Source organism: Oncorhynchus kisutch, linkage group LG17 (genome assembly GCF_002021735.2).
Source record: "Oncorhynchus kisutch isolate 150728-3 linkage group LG17, Okis_V2, whole genome shotgun sequence".
NCBI classification, from domain to species: Eukaryota; Metazoa; Chordata; class Actinopteri; order Salmoniformes; family Salmonidae; genus Oncorhynchus; species Oncorhynchus kisutch.
In genome coordinates this window covers 28153464-28170804 of record NC_034190.2, presented here as the reverse complement: position 1 = coordinate 28170804, position 17341 = coordinate 28153464, and the positions used below count along the sequence as shown (strand labels likewise).

Sequence of the window (17341 nt, the reverse complement as noted above, 5' to 3'; positions counted from 1 at the left end):
TAAGTGGACAGTTTGATTTCACAGAAGTGTGATTGACTTGGAGTTACATTGTTGTTTCAGTGTTCCCTCAATTTTTTTGAGCAGTGTAGTTTGGTCATTGAGCTGCCACAATGTGTGCGCAAGGCCTCAAAAGCATCATATACCAGAACTGCGAGAAAAGGTCTATATATTGAAAAAATGTTGCGATTATGAGAACACCAACAGGTGTGGAAGCCAAGTGCTCAAACACACATGCATGTGGGGGTCTGGCAGAGGAAGTGTGTCCATCTGAATGGGCATGTGCCTGAACTCCATTTTATACCCATTCATTTCTGACCGGTAACACCACAGATGTAAAAACTAATGTATTTTGTGTGGACAAAGTCATGGAACCTTAAGACAGAGAACTTGTAAATGGGTCCAATTTGACCGGAACACAGCAGGGCGGGTTAACCTTATGTTGCATTACCCGGATAATAGCACATATAGATTCTGAGATTACTAAACTACATACCTGCAGTGATAGTCATTAATTTTCATAATTTCAAGGAAATATTGGGTGCATTGCTCAATATAATGTATAAAATGCTGCAAAACTCCAAAAACAAGTGCATGATACTGCTGAATAAATATAAAAGGTAAGAGTTTGTCAAAGTACCCCCCCCCTGGATTTCTTTGGCACCTGTGTAAATTATGTCCATCACAGATTTGTGAGTTACATGTGCGGATCTCAAATTATTGAGCCTAAAAGACCAAGATGGTTATAACATTTTATAAAGACCCATACAATTCAGAATTTATCATATTTTGTTGAAAAAATATTCTAAGAAACATGATTAAACACCTTTATGACTGAACAAAATTGACTAAACACAAGCTTACGTTTCCATAGAGAAAATAGATACCAAAAAGCCTCCTTTTCATTTAATATAAAAAAATGGGTGAAGACCCTGGGTCTCACATGCTGAGGGGGTGTGGTCAAGGATGCTGCTCTCAGAAATGAGCAGTCACCCTGTCAACTTCAAGAAGATCATCCAAGACCTAAAATGGACACAGAGGGATACTTTATTCAAATATCTCAACTAATAGTTATTTGCTCCAAGTTGATATGGACTGTAGATTGGATTTCGCTGCATTGGCTTGCATAGCTAGTTTTGTCAGAGAACGAGGCCAAAGGGACTAATAATACTCACTATATCAGAGGTGGTGCCAATCTTCTTGGCCAACTCACTACGCTCCATGGTGCTGAGGTACAGGTATTTGTTGAGTAGCTCTCCATCCAGAATGTTCCGCACCGCGTTCTGGAGCTGCCGCCGGTCAGCATGCAACATCCTGGTGGAACGAGATCCAAAAACTGGCATTAGTCTTTACCCAAAGTGTCAAATTTCTAAAAAGCCACTTAATGTTGCCTCAAAGCCTAAAAAGTATTTAAGTGTTGCCAACTCAAGATTTTATGGGGAAAATACTGATAACCCAACCAAAAAAACTTCAGTGACCTTGTGTGGCAAGTTACCTGAATGCCTTGGGGTTTAATCCTGCGTGGTGTGGCAGCATTGTGGTAAGAGCGTTTTGCAACATCAGCAATCTGCGGTAGGTCTTCTCCTGCATGGGCAGCAGCAGCCCAAGGCCTCCATCTAGAGTTGCTGGAGGGAGGGAAGAGGATTAGTTACTGCTGAAGCACCTGGAAATCCTCTTATTAGCTACTAACACCATGTTGATCCTTCTGAGAGCAACATACCAAGAGGAGAATTTGATCACATATACTGAAGGAAGATATCAGACAGCTCTTTATTCACATTCCCTACTCCTACCCTGTATCTGTCAATACAAAGTCAAAGTTGTGTCCTACCAAACCATGTGATGTGCTTGTTGTCCCAGGCCAGGGTCTTTTTGGTGGCTGTGTCCAGTGCCCCTCGACAGGGCATCCTCCAGAAGGCGTTGACATGAGCTCCCACGTTAAAGTCTGCCCTCCTCAGCAGACGCATGCCTCCGAAACTCTCCTTAGCTTCAGCAGGGCGCAAAGTAACACTTCCGTGATCATGACACGGTGGAACAGCAGTTTTGTCATCACACATGACCTCTGTCTTTATTTGATATTCGGGTGTTTGTGGGATAAGCATTACAACATTTGTGGTTAACTTGAGTATTCAATATTCTCCATGTTTGTAGGAGAAGTATTACCAATGTTTACGGTATAACTCACCTTCAGGTAGATACATGTACACCGACAGATTCTGGTCTCGGTCCGACACTGAAACGTAGAGAAAACAGGTTTACTTTGAGAGGACTAGGCTCTAGCCTGGTACAGCGTTCTCCTGATTAGCTACCAAAGTTATAACCTTACCCAGGAATCCCAGCTGGTTGTTATCCACCATAAACTCTACGCTGTAGACCTCCAGAGGCTTGGCGTCCTGGGGAACCAAACACCGAAACAAAACCATTAAGACAGGGCTCCCCAATTGCAATTTTCCTTGAGTGGAAGGTCGGGTGGCCAGAACATAAGTTGTACACTACAAATTGACCGCTAGAATCCCAAACAGATATAGTATGACAATAACACAATTTGAAACCTTGATTACATTGGAATACGATCACATATGCCTCTCCATTTACATGTGGGAATACATTTCCCAAAATAAAACTGACCTCATTTCCTGGTGATTTTACAGTCTTATGTACAAGAACTACAATTATATACATACACACACTGAACAAAAACATAAAACGCAACATGTAAAAAGTGTTGGTCCCATTTTTCATGAGCTGAAATAAAAGACCCCAGAAATGTTCCATTTGCACAAAAAGCTTATTTCTCTCAAATTCTGTGTACAAATTTCTTTACATCCCTGTTAGTGAGCATTTATCCTTTTCCAAGATAATCCAGCCACCTGACAGGTGTGGCATAACAAGAAGCTGATTAAACAGCATGATCATTGTGCTGGGGGAAAAAGGCCATGCTAAAATGTACAGTTGCGTCACAACGCCGCAGATGTCTCAAATTTTGAGGGAGCGTCCACCAGAGCTGTTGCCAGATAATTGTATGTTCATTTCTCTACCATAAACTGCCTCCAATGTCATTTTAAAGAATTTGGCAGTACATCCAACCGGTCTCACAACCGCAAAACACTGACATGAAGATCGAACAAGAACGAGCCTGATCATTTAAACATCCCCCCCAGCACAGCTCTCTAGAAGATAAACTCAACACAAGACACCCTGGGATCCAACAGGGGAACACAGGGGGGAAAAAACATAGTACTTTCTTTCATTCATGAACAGAAACACTCATCTGGGATGTACAGTTAAATCCATAAACAACAAACTAACATGGAACAAAACCCCTCAGGGAATGACAAATCAGAAGAGACTAAATCACATGTTACTTGAACACAGTACTTTGAAGTTGACGAAAAAAAGAAAAAAAAGCTGTCTTACCCTGCTAATTAGCGACAACGTCTTACTCTCAGGCTGGTATCTGAGCAGAGAGATGCTCTTCATGACATCAGCTGCCAGGATAAAGTTCTTGATGCTAAACATCTGGTGGATGTAGAGCTGGGTGTCGATGAAGGCCATGCCTGTCAGGTCGTTGTCCTTCAGGCTCCACAGAAAGATCTAGACGGAGAGAGGGATAGATAGACACGGTGAGCACAACCAGGACTGTGTGTCAGGGATACAGGAGAGATGGTTGACATACTCATAATAAATGGCTAATTCAATAATATATTCAACTGCAACATGTTGGCCACACAATGAAAACAATGTCAATCGGAACAGAATTATATTGAGAGGTGGGTGGGAAAATGCATCTAGACTGAGACATCTGTAGTGGTATAATCAGAGGTGAGTCTGTCACCTTCTGTCCGATGGCAGAGACCAAGTATCCACTGCAGTGACACAGAGCTGTGACCGGTCCCTTCTGCTCCTTCTCATACAGAACCTTGAATTTGTTCTTCGTAAGGGGCTGACCCGGTTCCGGGACCACCTCAATCACATCCAGGATCAGGATCTGGACACAACAGTAGAGAGAGAAATAAGTCCAAACTAAAATCCACATCATGATTTCAAAAGGCATCATCTGTCTGTCGGTCCTGAGTTTCCTGACCCAACTAGGAGAAACTCTGGACCCCTGCTCTAGACTATAACTTAGAGCATAGAACTTGGGGCCTAAAAAAGGTATTCCTGGCTCTAGTCAGTAGTCACAGAAGTGTTGGTGACTCACCCGGCCCCTACAGGTGACCTCCTCCCCCTGCATGAGACAAGTCCCGGCAGCTACGTATCCCTTCAGCCCAGACACGGTCTCCTGACTCCTCAACGCCACAGTCTTCATACAAGTCACATGTTCCCACTCCTCCAGGTCAATCCTGACCAATATCACATAGGGGAGGGAGGTCAGAACAGACACCCAACTACTGTGGCGTAGATGCTTCAATATAAATATGCATCAGATCTATAATGAATATGCCTCATGTTAGAGGCTATGCTCCAGATAGCTGCAGTAGCTACAGTTATTACCGTGTGTTAGGGATGGCCTCCCAGCTGACAGGAGATATGAGCTGAATGGAGAAATTCTCCTGCTGAGGAGGAATGTAGCGTTCGTCTGAGGAGAACACAGCACCAAGGAATTTTAATGGTGGAAGAATGAATGAAAGAACGGAGAAATAAACCAATGAGAACGTGAAGCGCATGTCATGGAGACAGTCTAATGCATATACTGGTCCCACCTCTGTCTATGGTCTCAAACTCCTTCTCCTCTCCGGTCATTCTGGGGATGCGAGTGCAGGGGTCCTTTACGCTGGTGCACACTGCATACACCTTGGACTCTACATGGTAGGACACATAGTGAACCGTGCACCTCAGAGGAATCTTCCTGACAGGCCAGGGGGCGTCATACGACAGGTACGTGGGTAGAACACTGATCCTCAGCTCGCCCTGCTTGTTGAAGTAGAGGAAACCTTTAGGGCAGTTGATGTTGTGGAAGGGGGAGAAGGACTCGATTGGTCCGTCAATCGTCATGGGGTGGAGCCTCATCGCCCCCCGTGATGTCACCAGCATCCAGTGAGGGGAGGGGCCACAGATGAACACCTGACACACAAACCAGAAAACGACACATGAGTACACACAGAACTACAGTAGATATGAAGTCTGCGTGCACAGCAGTACCTCTCCAAGATTTATCTTGCCCCTGGCCTGGTTACCCATGATGTACAGTGCTTTCGGAAAGTATTCAAACCCCTAGACTTTTTTGTTGTTATGTTACAGCCTTATTCTAAAGTTGATTAAATAGCCCCCCCCCCAAAAAAAAAGAATCAATCTACACACAATACCCCATAATGAAAAGGAAAAAACAGGTTTAGACATTTTTGCAAAATTATTAAAAATAAGAACATCAAATATCACATTTACATAAGTATTCAGAACCTCAGTACTTTGTTGAAGCTCCTTTGGCAGAGATCACAGCCTAAAGTCTTCTTGGGTATGACGCTACAAGCTTGGCACACCTGTATTTTAGAAGTTTCTTCCATTCTTCTCTGCAGATCCTCTCAAGCGCTGTCAAGTTGGATGAGGAGCGTCCCTGCACAGCTATTTTCAGGTTTCTCCAGATGTTCGATCGGGTTCAAGTCAGGGCTCTGGCTGAGCCACTCAAGGACATTGAGACTTGTCCTGAAGCCACTCCTGTGTTGTCTTGGCTGTGTGCTTAGGGTCATTGTCCTGTTGGAAGGTGAACCTTCACCCCAGTCTGAGGTCCTAAGTGCTCTGGACCAGGTTTTCATCAAGGATCTCTCTGTACTTTGCTCCGTTCATCTTTGCCACGATCCACGGTCCATGCCGCTGAAAAACATCTGGAAAGTTCTCCCATCTCCACAGAGGAACTCTGGAGCTCTGTCAGAGTGATCATCGGGTTCTTGTTCACCTCCCTGACCAAGGCTCTTCTCCCCGATAGCTCAGTTTAGCTGGGCGGCCAGCTCTAGGAAGAGTCATAGTGGTTCCAAACTTCTTCCATTTAAGAATGATGGAAGCCACTGTGTTCTTGGGGACCTTCAATGCTGCATAACTTTTTTGGTACCCTTCCTCAGATATGTGCCTTGACACAATCCTGTCTTGGAGCACTACGGACAATTCCTTCAACCTCATGGATTGGTTTTTGCTCTGACATACACTGTCAACCTTATATAGACAGGTGGGTGCCTTTCCAAATGATGTCCAACTGAATTGTCCACAGGTGAACTCCAATCAAGTTGTAGAAATGGAAACAGGATGCAGGGGAGCTCAATTTGAAATCTCATAGCAAGGGATGGGAATACTTACGTAAATAAGGCATCTGTTTTTAATTTTTTATACATTTGCAAACATTTCTAAAAACCTGTTTTTGCTTTATTATTAGGTAGTGTGTGTAGATTTATGAGGAAAACATTTAATTTAATTCATTTCAGAATAAGGCTGTAACGCAACTAAATGTGGGAAAAGGGAAGGGGTCTGAATACTTTCCGAATGCACGGTGTATATATAGTCTTGTAGGAAAATAACCTCTTACCCCAGAGTAGCCTGAGATATCCTCAAAGTATCTGAACCTGGCCACGCGACCTTTGACCACCGTTGGCCCCTCCTCGCTGAGACCAGCCTGACCCTCCGCCTTCTTGTCTTTCTTCACCTTCGACTTCTTCTCCCGGAAGTTGATGTTGTGGGGCATCTGAGACGAGACAGGAGAACAGTTAGAAGACATAAATCATCAGTGTTGAATGGGAGTATTAGGACTCGGCTTGTCCAATGGCCTTGCTCTTCTTACCTTCTTGAAGCGGACCTTCAGGTTGCTCTGAGCCTGCTGCTGGTCATATGGGAATGCTTCATAGATCAGAAGCTCCTGTTCAACATGGACCTGGGAAAGAAACAGAACATAGAGCCAGATATATCTAAAGCAATTTCCCAAATTTGAATCAATGAAGCACCACTGCGACACATTCTGGTGTTGTCATTCCACTTTAATACCGGTACTGAAAACTCACCAGCAGGTAGGGTCTGCAGTGGTTGTTGCCGAGCGACACCAGGGCCACCTCTTTGACCAATGGGATCTCTCCCTGTCGTGTCACTTCCTCCTTTTTCCCCTCCCCCTGGGCTGCTGATTGGCCGGCGGAGCTGTCAACCAACACTCTCTGGCCAACAGGGAAGTTCTTGACCAGGAACACCAGTCTCCAGTCAGGTAGCTGGTAGATCTAGAGAACAGGAGGAAGTTGTTTTACTATAGCTCTACTGTGTAGAAAAAGTTCACCTGTCGGTTGTGGTGTCACTCATTACTATGGCCACTGAGTTCCTGTGAATTTCTGAGCATAAGACTAAAGTTCCCAGGTTTATATCCAACCTCTAAACAGCACCATAGTATAAATGTTGTCTTTTACCACAGTTAACCTCTTACCAAATGTGTAAATTATGTAACCTCAATGATTACAATACAATGTGTATTGATACGGCTATTGTTAATATGATGCTGATAAACTAGACATCGATCCTGACCTCCATGACGCCGTTCTCGCGGACCATCATGCACCAGTGTGTAGGTTCAGCTCGTCCCGACCTCCCCTCGGAGCCCCCACCCAGGGCCCCAGAGGAGAGGCGGTAGCCGGGGTGGGACTCGTCCTTGGTGGGGGTGATGCCTGCTGGGTTACAGTCTCCATACAACATCTCCTCCTCATCATCCACTGTGTTACTAAAGAAGAGACACGGGAGAGAGGTTGACTAATAAACACTGAGGTGAGACAGTGCCTTCACTGACTACGAGACCTCCCCCCATATAATGTCCAAGGGGAAAGTTGGTATTGCTCTCATTCTTCAGTTCAAAACAATATACTTTATTCAAAAACATCCTACCTGAGGTCCTATATGATTGCCTCTTACCTGAGGTCCTGTAGAATGGTCTCGGTCTCCGATAGGCTCTTGAACATGCTGTCTTGATCCTCAGTGTGACAGGTCTGCTTGTTCTCGGTGGTGAACATCCCGCTGACGTCACGGAACGCACACAGCGTGATCACACGGGGTTGCTGTAGGGGAGAGAGAGTCACCGGTCTGACAATCCGATTTTTTCACTCATTCATCCATCGGGTTGTGTTGTAATACTGCCTGGCTTAGTTGTGCAGTGCAGGATATGACCGTGACTGGGCCAGGCTGTAGTGTAATGTGTTGTGTTACGTAGTGTCGTATCAGTGACTCACAGCAGCTATCTGTGGTTTCTGCAGGGCCAGGCGGTGGGTCTTGCCCATGTAGGAGTCGGTCTTCAGGACGAACATGGTGACCACTCCATCTGCCGTCATGATGACCACATAGGGGTCCGCTACGGAGCACTGCACTATGGGAGAACCCAGGTCCACCGGGATGAAGTGCAGCTGGGTCACTGGAAGGAACATCAAATCAAAAGTATTTCCAAAGCCCCTTTAGCTGTCACAAAGTGCTTGACAGTCAGTGAAAGAGAGGATGAGTGACGGGTAGGGACACAGAGGATCATGGATTATTTTCTTATTTTATTGAAAGACGGACAGATCTCGCTACCTCCTTCCAGTAGCCGTATACCCATGGGGGAGACCTGGATGATGTATTTGTTGTCTCCGATGTTCCCAGCGAACACAGTGGGCCCCTGGGTGGCGAAACCACTGGTGTCCAGCTCCATGATCTCCTGGCCCGTCTGCAGGATCTAGAGAACCACACAGGAGGGGTTCCAGTTACCTTCAATAGACCTCAATCATTACCCTTAATCAACATTACACACTCAATCTAAACATGCTGGAGCTAGGGAAGGAAAAAGCTCCCTGTCAGACTGCTGTGTAGAGCGGAGTGTGTCTAGGGGTGCAGTGTGTACTGTACTGTGTAGAGATGTGGTGGGAGGTGTGGGTGTACCATGGTGGAGTCCTCTCTGCTGAGAATCAGAAAGCCATGCTTTTTCTTATCGTCCTCCACTGGCGCAGGCACCGTCTTCTCCTCTTCTTCCTCCTCAGGGGTCTCACCTTCTCCCTCAGCTGCAGGGGGCTTGTCTTTCTCTTTGACTTTCTCCTTGACCTCATTGGAGATGACAGTCCACATGTCATGGCAACCAGGCAGCTCAAAGGTGGTGACCACCTGGGGCCGGATGCTTCTCTGGGAGGGGCCAGGACAAAAACGATCATCAATTATCAATAACAGAACAATGACCCCTAGGAGTAAGTGACCACCTGGGGACTGATGCTCCTCTGGGAGGGGCAAGGGGCCACACAAAACAGTCATCAATAACCACAGAACTATGGTCAGAGGGAACAACTGAATCATCCACTCTCAAAGCTGACACTGAAAATGGGTTTTTTCTTCTTCAAAATGTTTTTTTAAAATCAGTGCAGTAATTTGTATGTCTTCACAATGTTCTTTCCATGAATAAGTGTGTCTGAGTGGTTTATAAGCTGCTCCATTAATCTCTGAGGCAGCAGCCCTGGTAAACCCAGAGTGGTTATTCTCTGTAGCACCGTCACTGAACCTGAGGTAGACAGGCCTCGCCACCACAGGTCTTAGAACAGTGCATCCACAAGCATGCACTTGCACAGAAACACAAAAGACAGGCAGAGTAGAGTACTAACCAGGCCGAGTAGAGTATTAACCAGGCAGAGTAGAGTATTAACCAAGCAGAGTAGAGTATTTACCTGAAGCACAGACAGACCTCCGTTCTTCCCAAAGCCAGAACACACCACTATCTCCAGGTCAGGTTCTGGGTTGGTCTGGAACTGTGGACACAGAAATACCAGACACAGTGCTTAATGTGTTTTACTGTTTACATAGCAACAGCTTGAGAAAATACCTTGGTAGTGGTATTAGATATTGATCAGCGCTTTCACAAATAGAACACAGCCATGATGGACCGGAAAGACTCTTAAAAAAGGTTAGAAACCTCTTTTGCGAGGGTGATCTGGAATGAAAGTTAAAGTGTTTAAGTACCTCTTCAGAGAGGAAAGCTGGCTCCCCCATGGACGCACCAGCACAAGGTCCGATGTTCAGTATGCTGTCACACACCTGGAGGCAAACATACCAAAACCATAATGTAAAGACTACAATAACCAAGACTAGAGTATGAATAATTAAGTGATGAAGCGTCAACTGGGGTAACAAGGGGTCCTACCTCAAAGGAGTAGGTGGCCAACTGTGTGCCAGATGCCGCCTCGCTCCCGTACACCTCAATTTCATCCACCTCATCAGGCAGTTGGTTCTTACCAGCTGGATACGGGACATGGGAGGAAACGCGTCGTTCATAAATAGAAGAACATTATTATAGATCACCTTATCACCTTAGTTAGTTCCATACATACGGTGCCATCGGAAAGTATTCAGAGCCCTTGACTTGTTCCACTTTGTTACGTTATAGCCTTATTCTAAAATGGATTAAATTAAAATTAAAAATAATCTTCAGTCTACACACAATACCCCAAAATGACAAAGCAAAAGCAGATTATTAGAGATTTTAGCAAATGTATTAAAACTGAAAAAACAGAAATACCTTATTTACATAAGTATTCAGACCCTTTTCCATGAGACTCGAAATTGATCTCAGGTACGTCCCGTTCCCATTGATCATCCTTGAGATGTTTCTACAACTTGGAGTCCACCTGTGGTAAATTCAATTGATTGGACATGATTTGGAAAGGCACAGACCTGTCTCGATTAGGTCCCACAGTTGACAGTGCGTGTCAGAGCAAAAACCAAGCCATGAGGTCGAAGGAATTGTCCGTAGAGCTCCGAAACAGGATTGTGTTGAGGCACAGATCTGGGGATGGGTACCAAAAAATGTAGGCAGCGTTGAATGTCCCCAAAAATACATTGGCCTCCATCACTCTTCAATGGAAGAAGTTTGCAACCACCAAGACTCTTCCTAGAGCTGGACAAACTGAACAATCAGGGGAGAAAGGCCCTGGTCAGGGAGATGACCAAGAACCCAATGGTCGCTCTAGAATTCCTCTGTGGAGATGGGAGAACCTTCCAGAAGGACAACCATCTCTGTACCACTCCACCAATCAGGCATTTATGGTAGAGAGGCCAGATGGAAGCCACTCCTCAATAAGCCACTCCTCAATAAAAGACACATGACATCCTGCACCTAAAGGCTCTCAGACCATGAGAAATAAGATTATCTGGTCTGATGAAACCAATATTGAATTCTTTGGCGTCACGTCTGGAGGAAACCTGGCACCATCCCTACGGTGAAGCATGGTGGTGGCAGCATCATGCCCTCAGACTGGGGCGAAAGTTCACCTTCCAACAGGACAATGACCCTAAGCACATAGCCAAGACAACACAGGAATGGCTTCGAGACAAGTCTTTGAATGTCCATTAGTGGTCCAGCCAGAGCCCGGACTTGAACCCAATCAAACATCTCTGTAGAGACATGAAAATCGCTGTGCAGCGACGCTCCCCATCTGACCTGACAGTGGTTGAGAGGATTTGCAGAGAAGAATGGGAGAAACTTCCCAAATACAGTGTGCCAAGCTTGTAGCGTCATACCCAAGAAGACTGGAGGCTGTAATCGCTGCTTCAACAAAGTACTGAGTCTGAATATTTATATAAATGTGATACGTCAGTTATTTATTTTTAATAAATTACCAAAAATGTCTAAAAACCTATTTTTGCTTTGTCATTATGGGGCATTGTGTCTAGATTGATGAGGTATTTTAGAATAAGTCTGTAACCTAACGAAATGTGGAAAAGGTCAAGGGGTGTGAATACTTTCCGAAGGCACTGTATGTAAAGGGTAATATGCAAGACAAAACCAAGACATTGTAATACACCAAATACCTGTCAACTTGGTAGAGGAATCACCCCTCTTCTTTTTACTAGGAGGTTCCTCCTGGAATTATCATCAAGGTCATTATGTATTTTATATCAGAATACACACAGAGGAATGTCTATCAGCAATTCATTTAGCATTTCTATTTACAAAATGGACAATGGGCAGCAGGTAGCCTGGCGGTAGGAGCGTTGGGCCAGCTACAGAAGACGCTAGTTCGAATACCCGAGCCGACAAGGTGAAGAACCTGTTGATGTGCTCTTGAGCAAGGCACTTAACCCTAATTTGCTCTAGGGGCGCTTTACTACTATGGTTGACCCTGTAAAACACCACATTTCACTGCACCTATCTGCTGTATGTGACAATAAAACACTTTTTTCAGGGGTGAACTATAACATGCGACATCATCACATATCATGTGTCATATTTCCACATCTGCTTGTCAAAAAACAGTCACAACACCAGTTGAAGTGCTGAAAATGTGTTTATAGGTGGAACACGAGCACAGAAGCTACTCAAGGACAACGACTGCTACTTGTTTTTGAAACCATGAAAGAATCCTCTTTTGGCGACATCAACATCCATTTACAACTGGCTACATTTTGATGCTCAATCTGATCAATTACGCCTCAACTAATCTATGGAATCTTTACATTTTTGACAGAATCACACACAGCAATATGCCACAAGGACCAGACAGAGGAGCATATATACATATGAACTCAAACCCAAACCAACTCACCTGCTTCTCCTCATCGGTCTCCTCTTCCTTCTCTTTGTCCTCCTCCACAGGTGGTTTCTCTGGATTCTCCTGGTACTTCTCTGTGTATTTCAGCAAGAGGCTGTTTCCCAGCCGGGACCCCAGGAACAGATACCCAGGCTCCATTGTCATCATCTGGGAGGGGAGGGGGGGCTGCTGTCAGCACATATTATCTGTGTGTGTGTGTGTGTGTGTGTGTGTGTGTGTGTGTGTGTGTGTGTGTGTGTGTGTGTGTGTGTGTGTGTAATGCGTCTGGAACGGCATCTGTCCATAATACTTACACCGGTCCTCATAGTAAACTCATGCTGCCACACACCCCCACCCCCACACACACTGTATGCTACTTACACAGGTGGTGAGAACGCTGGCAGCAGCCTTGTCTAAGTGGAAGGCCCGGACACTCCTCATGCCATCAGTGATCAGGGTCAACACATAGCTGAGGAGAGGGGACAGGCACACAGTCAAAGCATGACTCTTACAAGGTCATGAATACAAAGCCGTTCCAGCTGTAGTTATTTCTACTACGCCACACCGGCTGGAGGGCACAAAACATCGCTTTAACAAGGTCTAATTAAGCATTTACGGCAAATAAATACACACAGCTAATAAATCCCAACACAACTGTTCTGTGCTCTACTCACATCTCTCCTCCTTTCAGAGAGATGACCATCTTGTCAGAGCCGATGAAGGAGGACTGGGAACAATCTAGAGTGATCTTCACCTCCTCCTGTATACCTGAAACACCAACACACAGCCTTATTAGAAGACAAAGGCTCATACATGCTTCCGACACGTTATGAAGCTTTATACCTGCAGGTATATTGCAGCGTAAGCACGACTCCAACACCATCATTAGGTTTGCTTGACGACATAACCTTGGTAGGCCTTATCACCATCAACGATTAGACAGCCTATAGGGATGTCCGAGACCTAGCAGAGAAAGGAGGGCCGAACACGCCCCCATTCACATCGACGGGGCTGTAGTGGAGCCAGTGGAGAGCTTCAACTTCCTTGGTGTCCACATCACCAACAATCTATCACGGTCTATTCAACGCCTATTCCCCCTCGGGAGACTGAAAAGATTTGGCATGGTCCCTCAGATCCTCAAAAAGTTCTACAGCTGCACCTTCGAGAGCATCCTGACCAGTTATATCACCGCCTGGTATGGCAACTACTCCAAAAGTATTTAACAGCTTCTACCCCCAAGCCATAAGACTGCTGAACAATTAATCAAATGGCCACCTGGACTCTTTGCATTGACCCCCTATTAGCATTTTTTTTTTAACATTATTTTAACACTGCTGCTACTCATCTATGCATAGCCACTTTACCCCTACCTACATGTACATATTACCTCAATTACCTCAACTAACCTGTTCCTCCGCACATTGACTCAGTACCGGTATACCCTGTATATAGCCTCGTTATTGTTATTTTGTATAAAAAATCATTTTGTTTTTTTACTTTATTCAGAAAAATATTTTCTTAAAACTGCATTGTTAGTTAAGGGCTTGTAAGTAAGCATTTCACGGTAAGCATTTCACCTGTTGTATTCGGCGCACGACAAATACAATTTGATTCGACCAAATGACTTTCCTAGGCAAGGTATACATTTCTTAGAAATATTAACTAGGCTGCTTTGCTTTCTATGTGGAGCGAGCTTGAGAACAATGTGTACCCCTGTCCTCAGTCAGTACATACGCAGGGGGAAGGCGGTGGTCCCTGTGGTCTGTGTGTTGAGTGACACGCCATATGGAGGAACACTCTGGTTGAGGTATAACAGGGAGTTGACAGCAAACACCACCACACCACCTAGAAACACAACAGGAATACATTCATATTCTAAACTGATCACACAAGTCTCCATGTGTACCGCTGAACACACAGTATGAACCCAGTGAGCGAGGGATTACCAATGGGCTTGGGCACAGCCATGACCTGTGTGCAGTCAAAGGGCAGGTTGCTGAGGGACCAGATGACAGGATGAACCTTCTGCATGATGTTGAGAGAGATGGCTACGATACTGCAGGTGTCCTGTCTCACTGCTACACGCCTGGAGGAGGGGGACATGGTCAGTCTAGAGTTACACACCACAATATTACCAGTCATAAACGGGTCTGAAAAAGACATAGCTAAGTTCCTGGAAGGGCGGGATAAGTTCCTAGCCTTCTTCATGTTAAGTCGTCAGCAGACTTTTGTTTCGGGGGGAGGACTCCTTAGACAGACGGAACAGAGGAGGACAGGTGCTGTTGTGGTGTACTAACCCAGGCCACGTCTGGTTGGGCTCATACAGGATGAGCAATGTGGGCTCATAATAACCGTGAAGGAACTTCATATCTACGATGTTCAGAAGCTTCTCATCCAACTCACGGACATCTATGATGTAGCTGGGAAGAAAGCTCGACTTGGGCCTGCATGTGTGGTAAAAGAAAAAACACGAGGCTGATGATAAATCGTCAAATCCAAAACCCATCAAAAAACGTATTACAACTCAAGTGTTTATTTGATAATAAAAGTGATTTTATTTGATAATAACCTACATGCATTGCTATAGGTATCCTAAATATCACTACAAGATGCTATGGATTGTAGGACTGTAAAAAAAGAAATGTGGCAAATGTTACTGAAGGGACTATCCTAGCGAAATAAATCAAACGATGAAATTCAGTATGCCTACATACCCTTCCACTACTCCCTCCTGTTCGTCAGTAAGTGTGTCCTTTCTGAATGGCAGCACCACCAGCTGAGTTCCATACACCAGCATCACAGCACAGCGGTTCTCTGGGTCCACACGAACCATGGGGATGTGCAGGTTCTGGACAAACCCATCCTAGAGATAGAACAATTATAGATTAAGATACAACTTTGGATGTTTTTCGAGCACAGTTCATTTCCTCTTACCCTCAGCTCTGGCTCCTCAAAGAAGTGAAGTGAGAGAGTCTTCAGATCATGTGTTCCTGGATCATACTCCACCACTGACAGCTGGAGTAAACACAACCAGGACATTGTAAACAGCAGTCAGAGACATTTTATAGGCTAGACTGCTTGCACCTACTACATATAGCTACTGACACATGATCAATTGATATTGAAATAATAAAGTAGGTCAAAGTAACCTGGAATATGAAAGCTTTGAGTTTAGGATTCTGTAAAACAATCAATTGAGACGTCTCAGGTACCTTAGCATCTTTGAAGCTAAGCAGGAGAGCGTCTCTGTTGGCTCCTACTAGCTGAACAGAGGCCATGGACATGACGTTACCGAACAAGGAGAAACAAGCCACCTGCTCCAACTTCTCCTTACGACTCTTGACATCTGCAGAGGACAAGGAAGAGATCAAGGAAGTGTCAAATAAGAAATCAGGTGTCGGAGATGGTCTGAAATGTTGACACGTGCATGTCTAAGGAAGGCTGACAACATCATAATAATAGCATACAGTCAGTGGTTCACTAGTCATTCTAAACAGACAGGTTTGCATCCCACAGTGTTGCAGCATAGTGGAACTGTTGCCCAGCCCATAGGTCTCGGATTTCCACCAGACTAGCTCTTCTCTCATCAGAATGTTGCTAGAGTGCAAGGCAGTTTTGGACATACCTGGTGATTTGTCTGTCTTTGAGGCATTCTGAAATATGAAGAGGAAAATGTGAACATCAACTGGATTTCAAGAATAAAAATATGCCCACGACAGGTAGTTACAATCTTTGTCATTGTACTTTTTAAATCAGTGATCGAGAAATGAAAGATGAACATAGCTAAAGGTTCCTTCACCTCCACATCGTGGATGATCCTGTAGACGTAAAGCTGAGACGTTCCAGCGACGACCAGGTTTCTCTCCACGTTGGAGATGAAGTTACAGTAGACAGAGAACTCGATGGCGGTGGGGGAGTGGGCTTGGCGGTATACGGCATACATCCTGCAAGCCCCTCAGCACCTTAACGTTACAGCAAGGATCAGTTATTAGCATATGCTCGATGTTTATCTGGACAAGCATTTATTAGAAGACACGTCTATGGGTATTGCACCAGTAACGTTACTACTTAGCATGCTATACTAAATAGCTACGTTGATACTTTGTAACGTTACACTGTGGATCAACATATTGGGTGTCAGGCTTGAATACAATCCAGGTAGGGATGATTGTTAGCGTTTCAGGAACGAAGCACGTCTTCTACTTGCTGTTACTTTATTTGGGAGAATACTAGCTACAGTATCTTTCCGATGAGTTAGGCATTTAGATATGTAGCTAAATATTTGTTTTTAAATAACGTAGGTCAGCTAGGTAATTAGCATATCCGTTTGTCTTACTTGCTAATTAATGCTCCACTCGCGTCTGTTAGCTACCTTAGCTTCAAGGTGTTCCAGTATTTTATCACATAAACCTACCGATCATGAATAAGCTACGATAGTTTCCAGTTAGAGTCTTGCCTTTCACTTTTATTACAGCATAATTCATACGCTCCAATTTCTAAAAAATAACTGGCTTTAGTTATTTTTCATTCAATCATTTCCCAGACATCCATTCCACCAACGTGAGCAGCTAAACTGAATTCGGCAAGAACTAACGACCACACAACACTAGTTCCTATCTTTATAGAAAAATGTGTGTACGGTTTGAAATCTCACCATGTGTGCATTGCAGTTGTGTACATAAATATGACAGGACACGTTTAATTGAACACAAAGCTTCAATTACAGCCACCTTTTTACTAAATAAAAAGTAAATGTAAACACCATGTCTCAGAGGGAATACAATAAATATAAAACGTAATTTTTTTTATTTCACCTTTATTTAATTAACCAGGTAGGCAAGTTGAGAACAAGT

General features: G+C 44.5%; 1 protein-coding gene across 2 annotated transcripts; it reads right to left on the bottom strand.

Annotated features, from left to right (window-relative positions):
• Positions 1 to 329: 329 nt before the first annotated feature.
• On the bottom strand, positions 330 to 17081 carry LOC109907408 (cleavage and polyadenylation specificity factor subunit 1). 2 transcript variants are annotated; one of them, XM_020505349.2, is made up of 35 exons: positions 16825 to 17081; positions 16288 to 16450; positions 16114 to 16141; positions 15701 to 15834; positions 15423 to 15503; positions 15203 to 15351; positions 14786 to 14932; positions 14435 to 14574; positions 14223 to 14333; positions 13163 to 13256; positions 12870 to 12957; positions 12504 to 12656; positions 11770 to 11821; positions 10103 to 10197; positions 9922 to 9996; positions 9630 to 9710; positions 8860 to 9096; positions 8515 to 8656; positions 8181 to 8359; positions 7867 to 8009; positions 7486 to 7678; positions 6981 to 7187; positions 6764 to 6853; positions 6512 to 6667; positions 4701 to 5061; positions 4492 to 4576; positions 4199 to 4340; positions 3833 to 3985; positions 3415 to 3591; positions 2324 to 2390; positions 2183 to 2230; positions 1829 to 1984; positions 1493 to 1622; positions 1173 to 1311; positions 330 to 1020 (listed from the first exon to the last, which is right to left on the bottom strand). In XM_020505349.2, the coding sequence occupies exons 2-35, from the start codon at positions 16429 to 16431 to the stop codon at positions 973 to 975; spliced, it is 4425 nt and encodes a 1474-aa protein (XP_020360938.1). In that variant the 5' UTR covers positions 16432 to 16450; positions 16825 to 17081; the 3' UTR covers positions 330 to 972. The 2 variants fall into 2 exon arrangements, with proteins under 2 accessions (XP_020360938.1, XP_020360937.1); XM_020505348.2 differs by having other exon boundaries at positions 16903 to 17081.
• Between the last annotated feature and the right edge of the window lie 260 nt (positions 17082 to 17341).

Coding starts and splice junctions, on each gene's coding strand:
- LOC109907408 (XM_020505349.2), bottom strand. CDS start 16,431: ATGTATGCCGTATACCGCCAAGCCCACTCCCCCACCGCCATCGAGTTC. Junction 9,997..10,102: donor TGGCCACCTACTCCTTTGAG/GTAGGACCCCTT, acceptor GTTTGCCTCCAG/GTGTGTGACAGCATACTGAA. Junction 9,097..9,629: donor GAGGTCTGTCTGTGCTTCAG/GTAAATACTCTA, acceptor GGCCCCTCCCAG/AGAAGCATCCGGCCCCAGGT.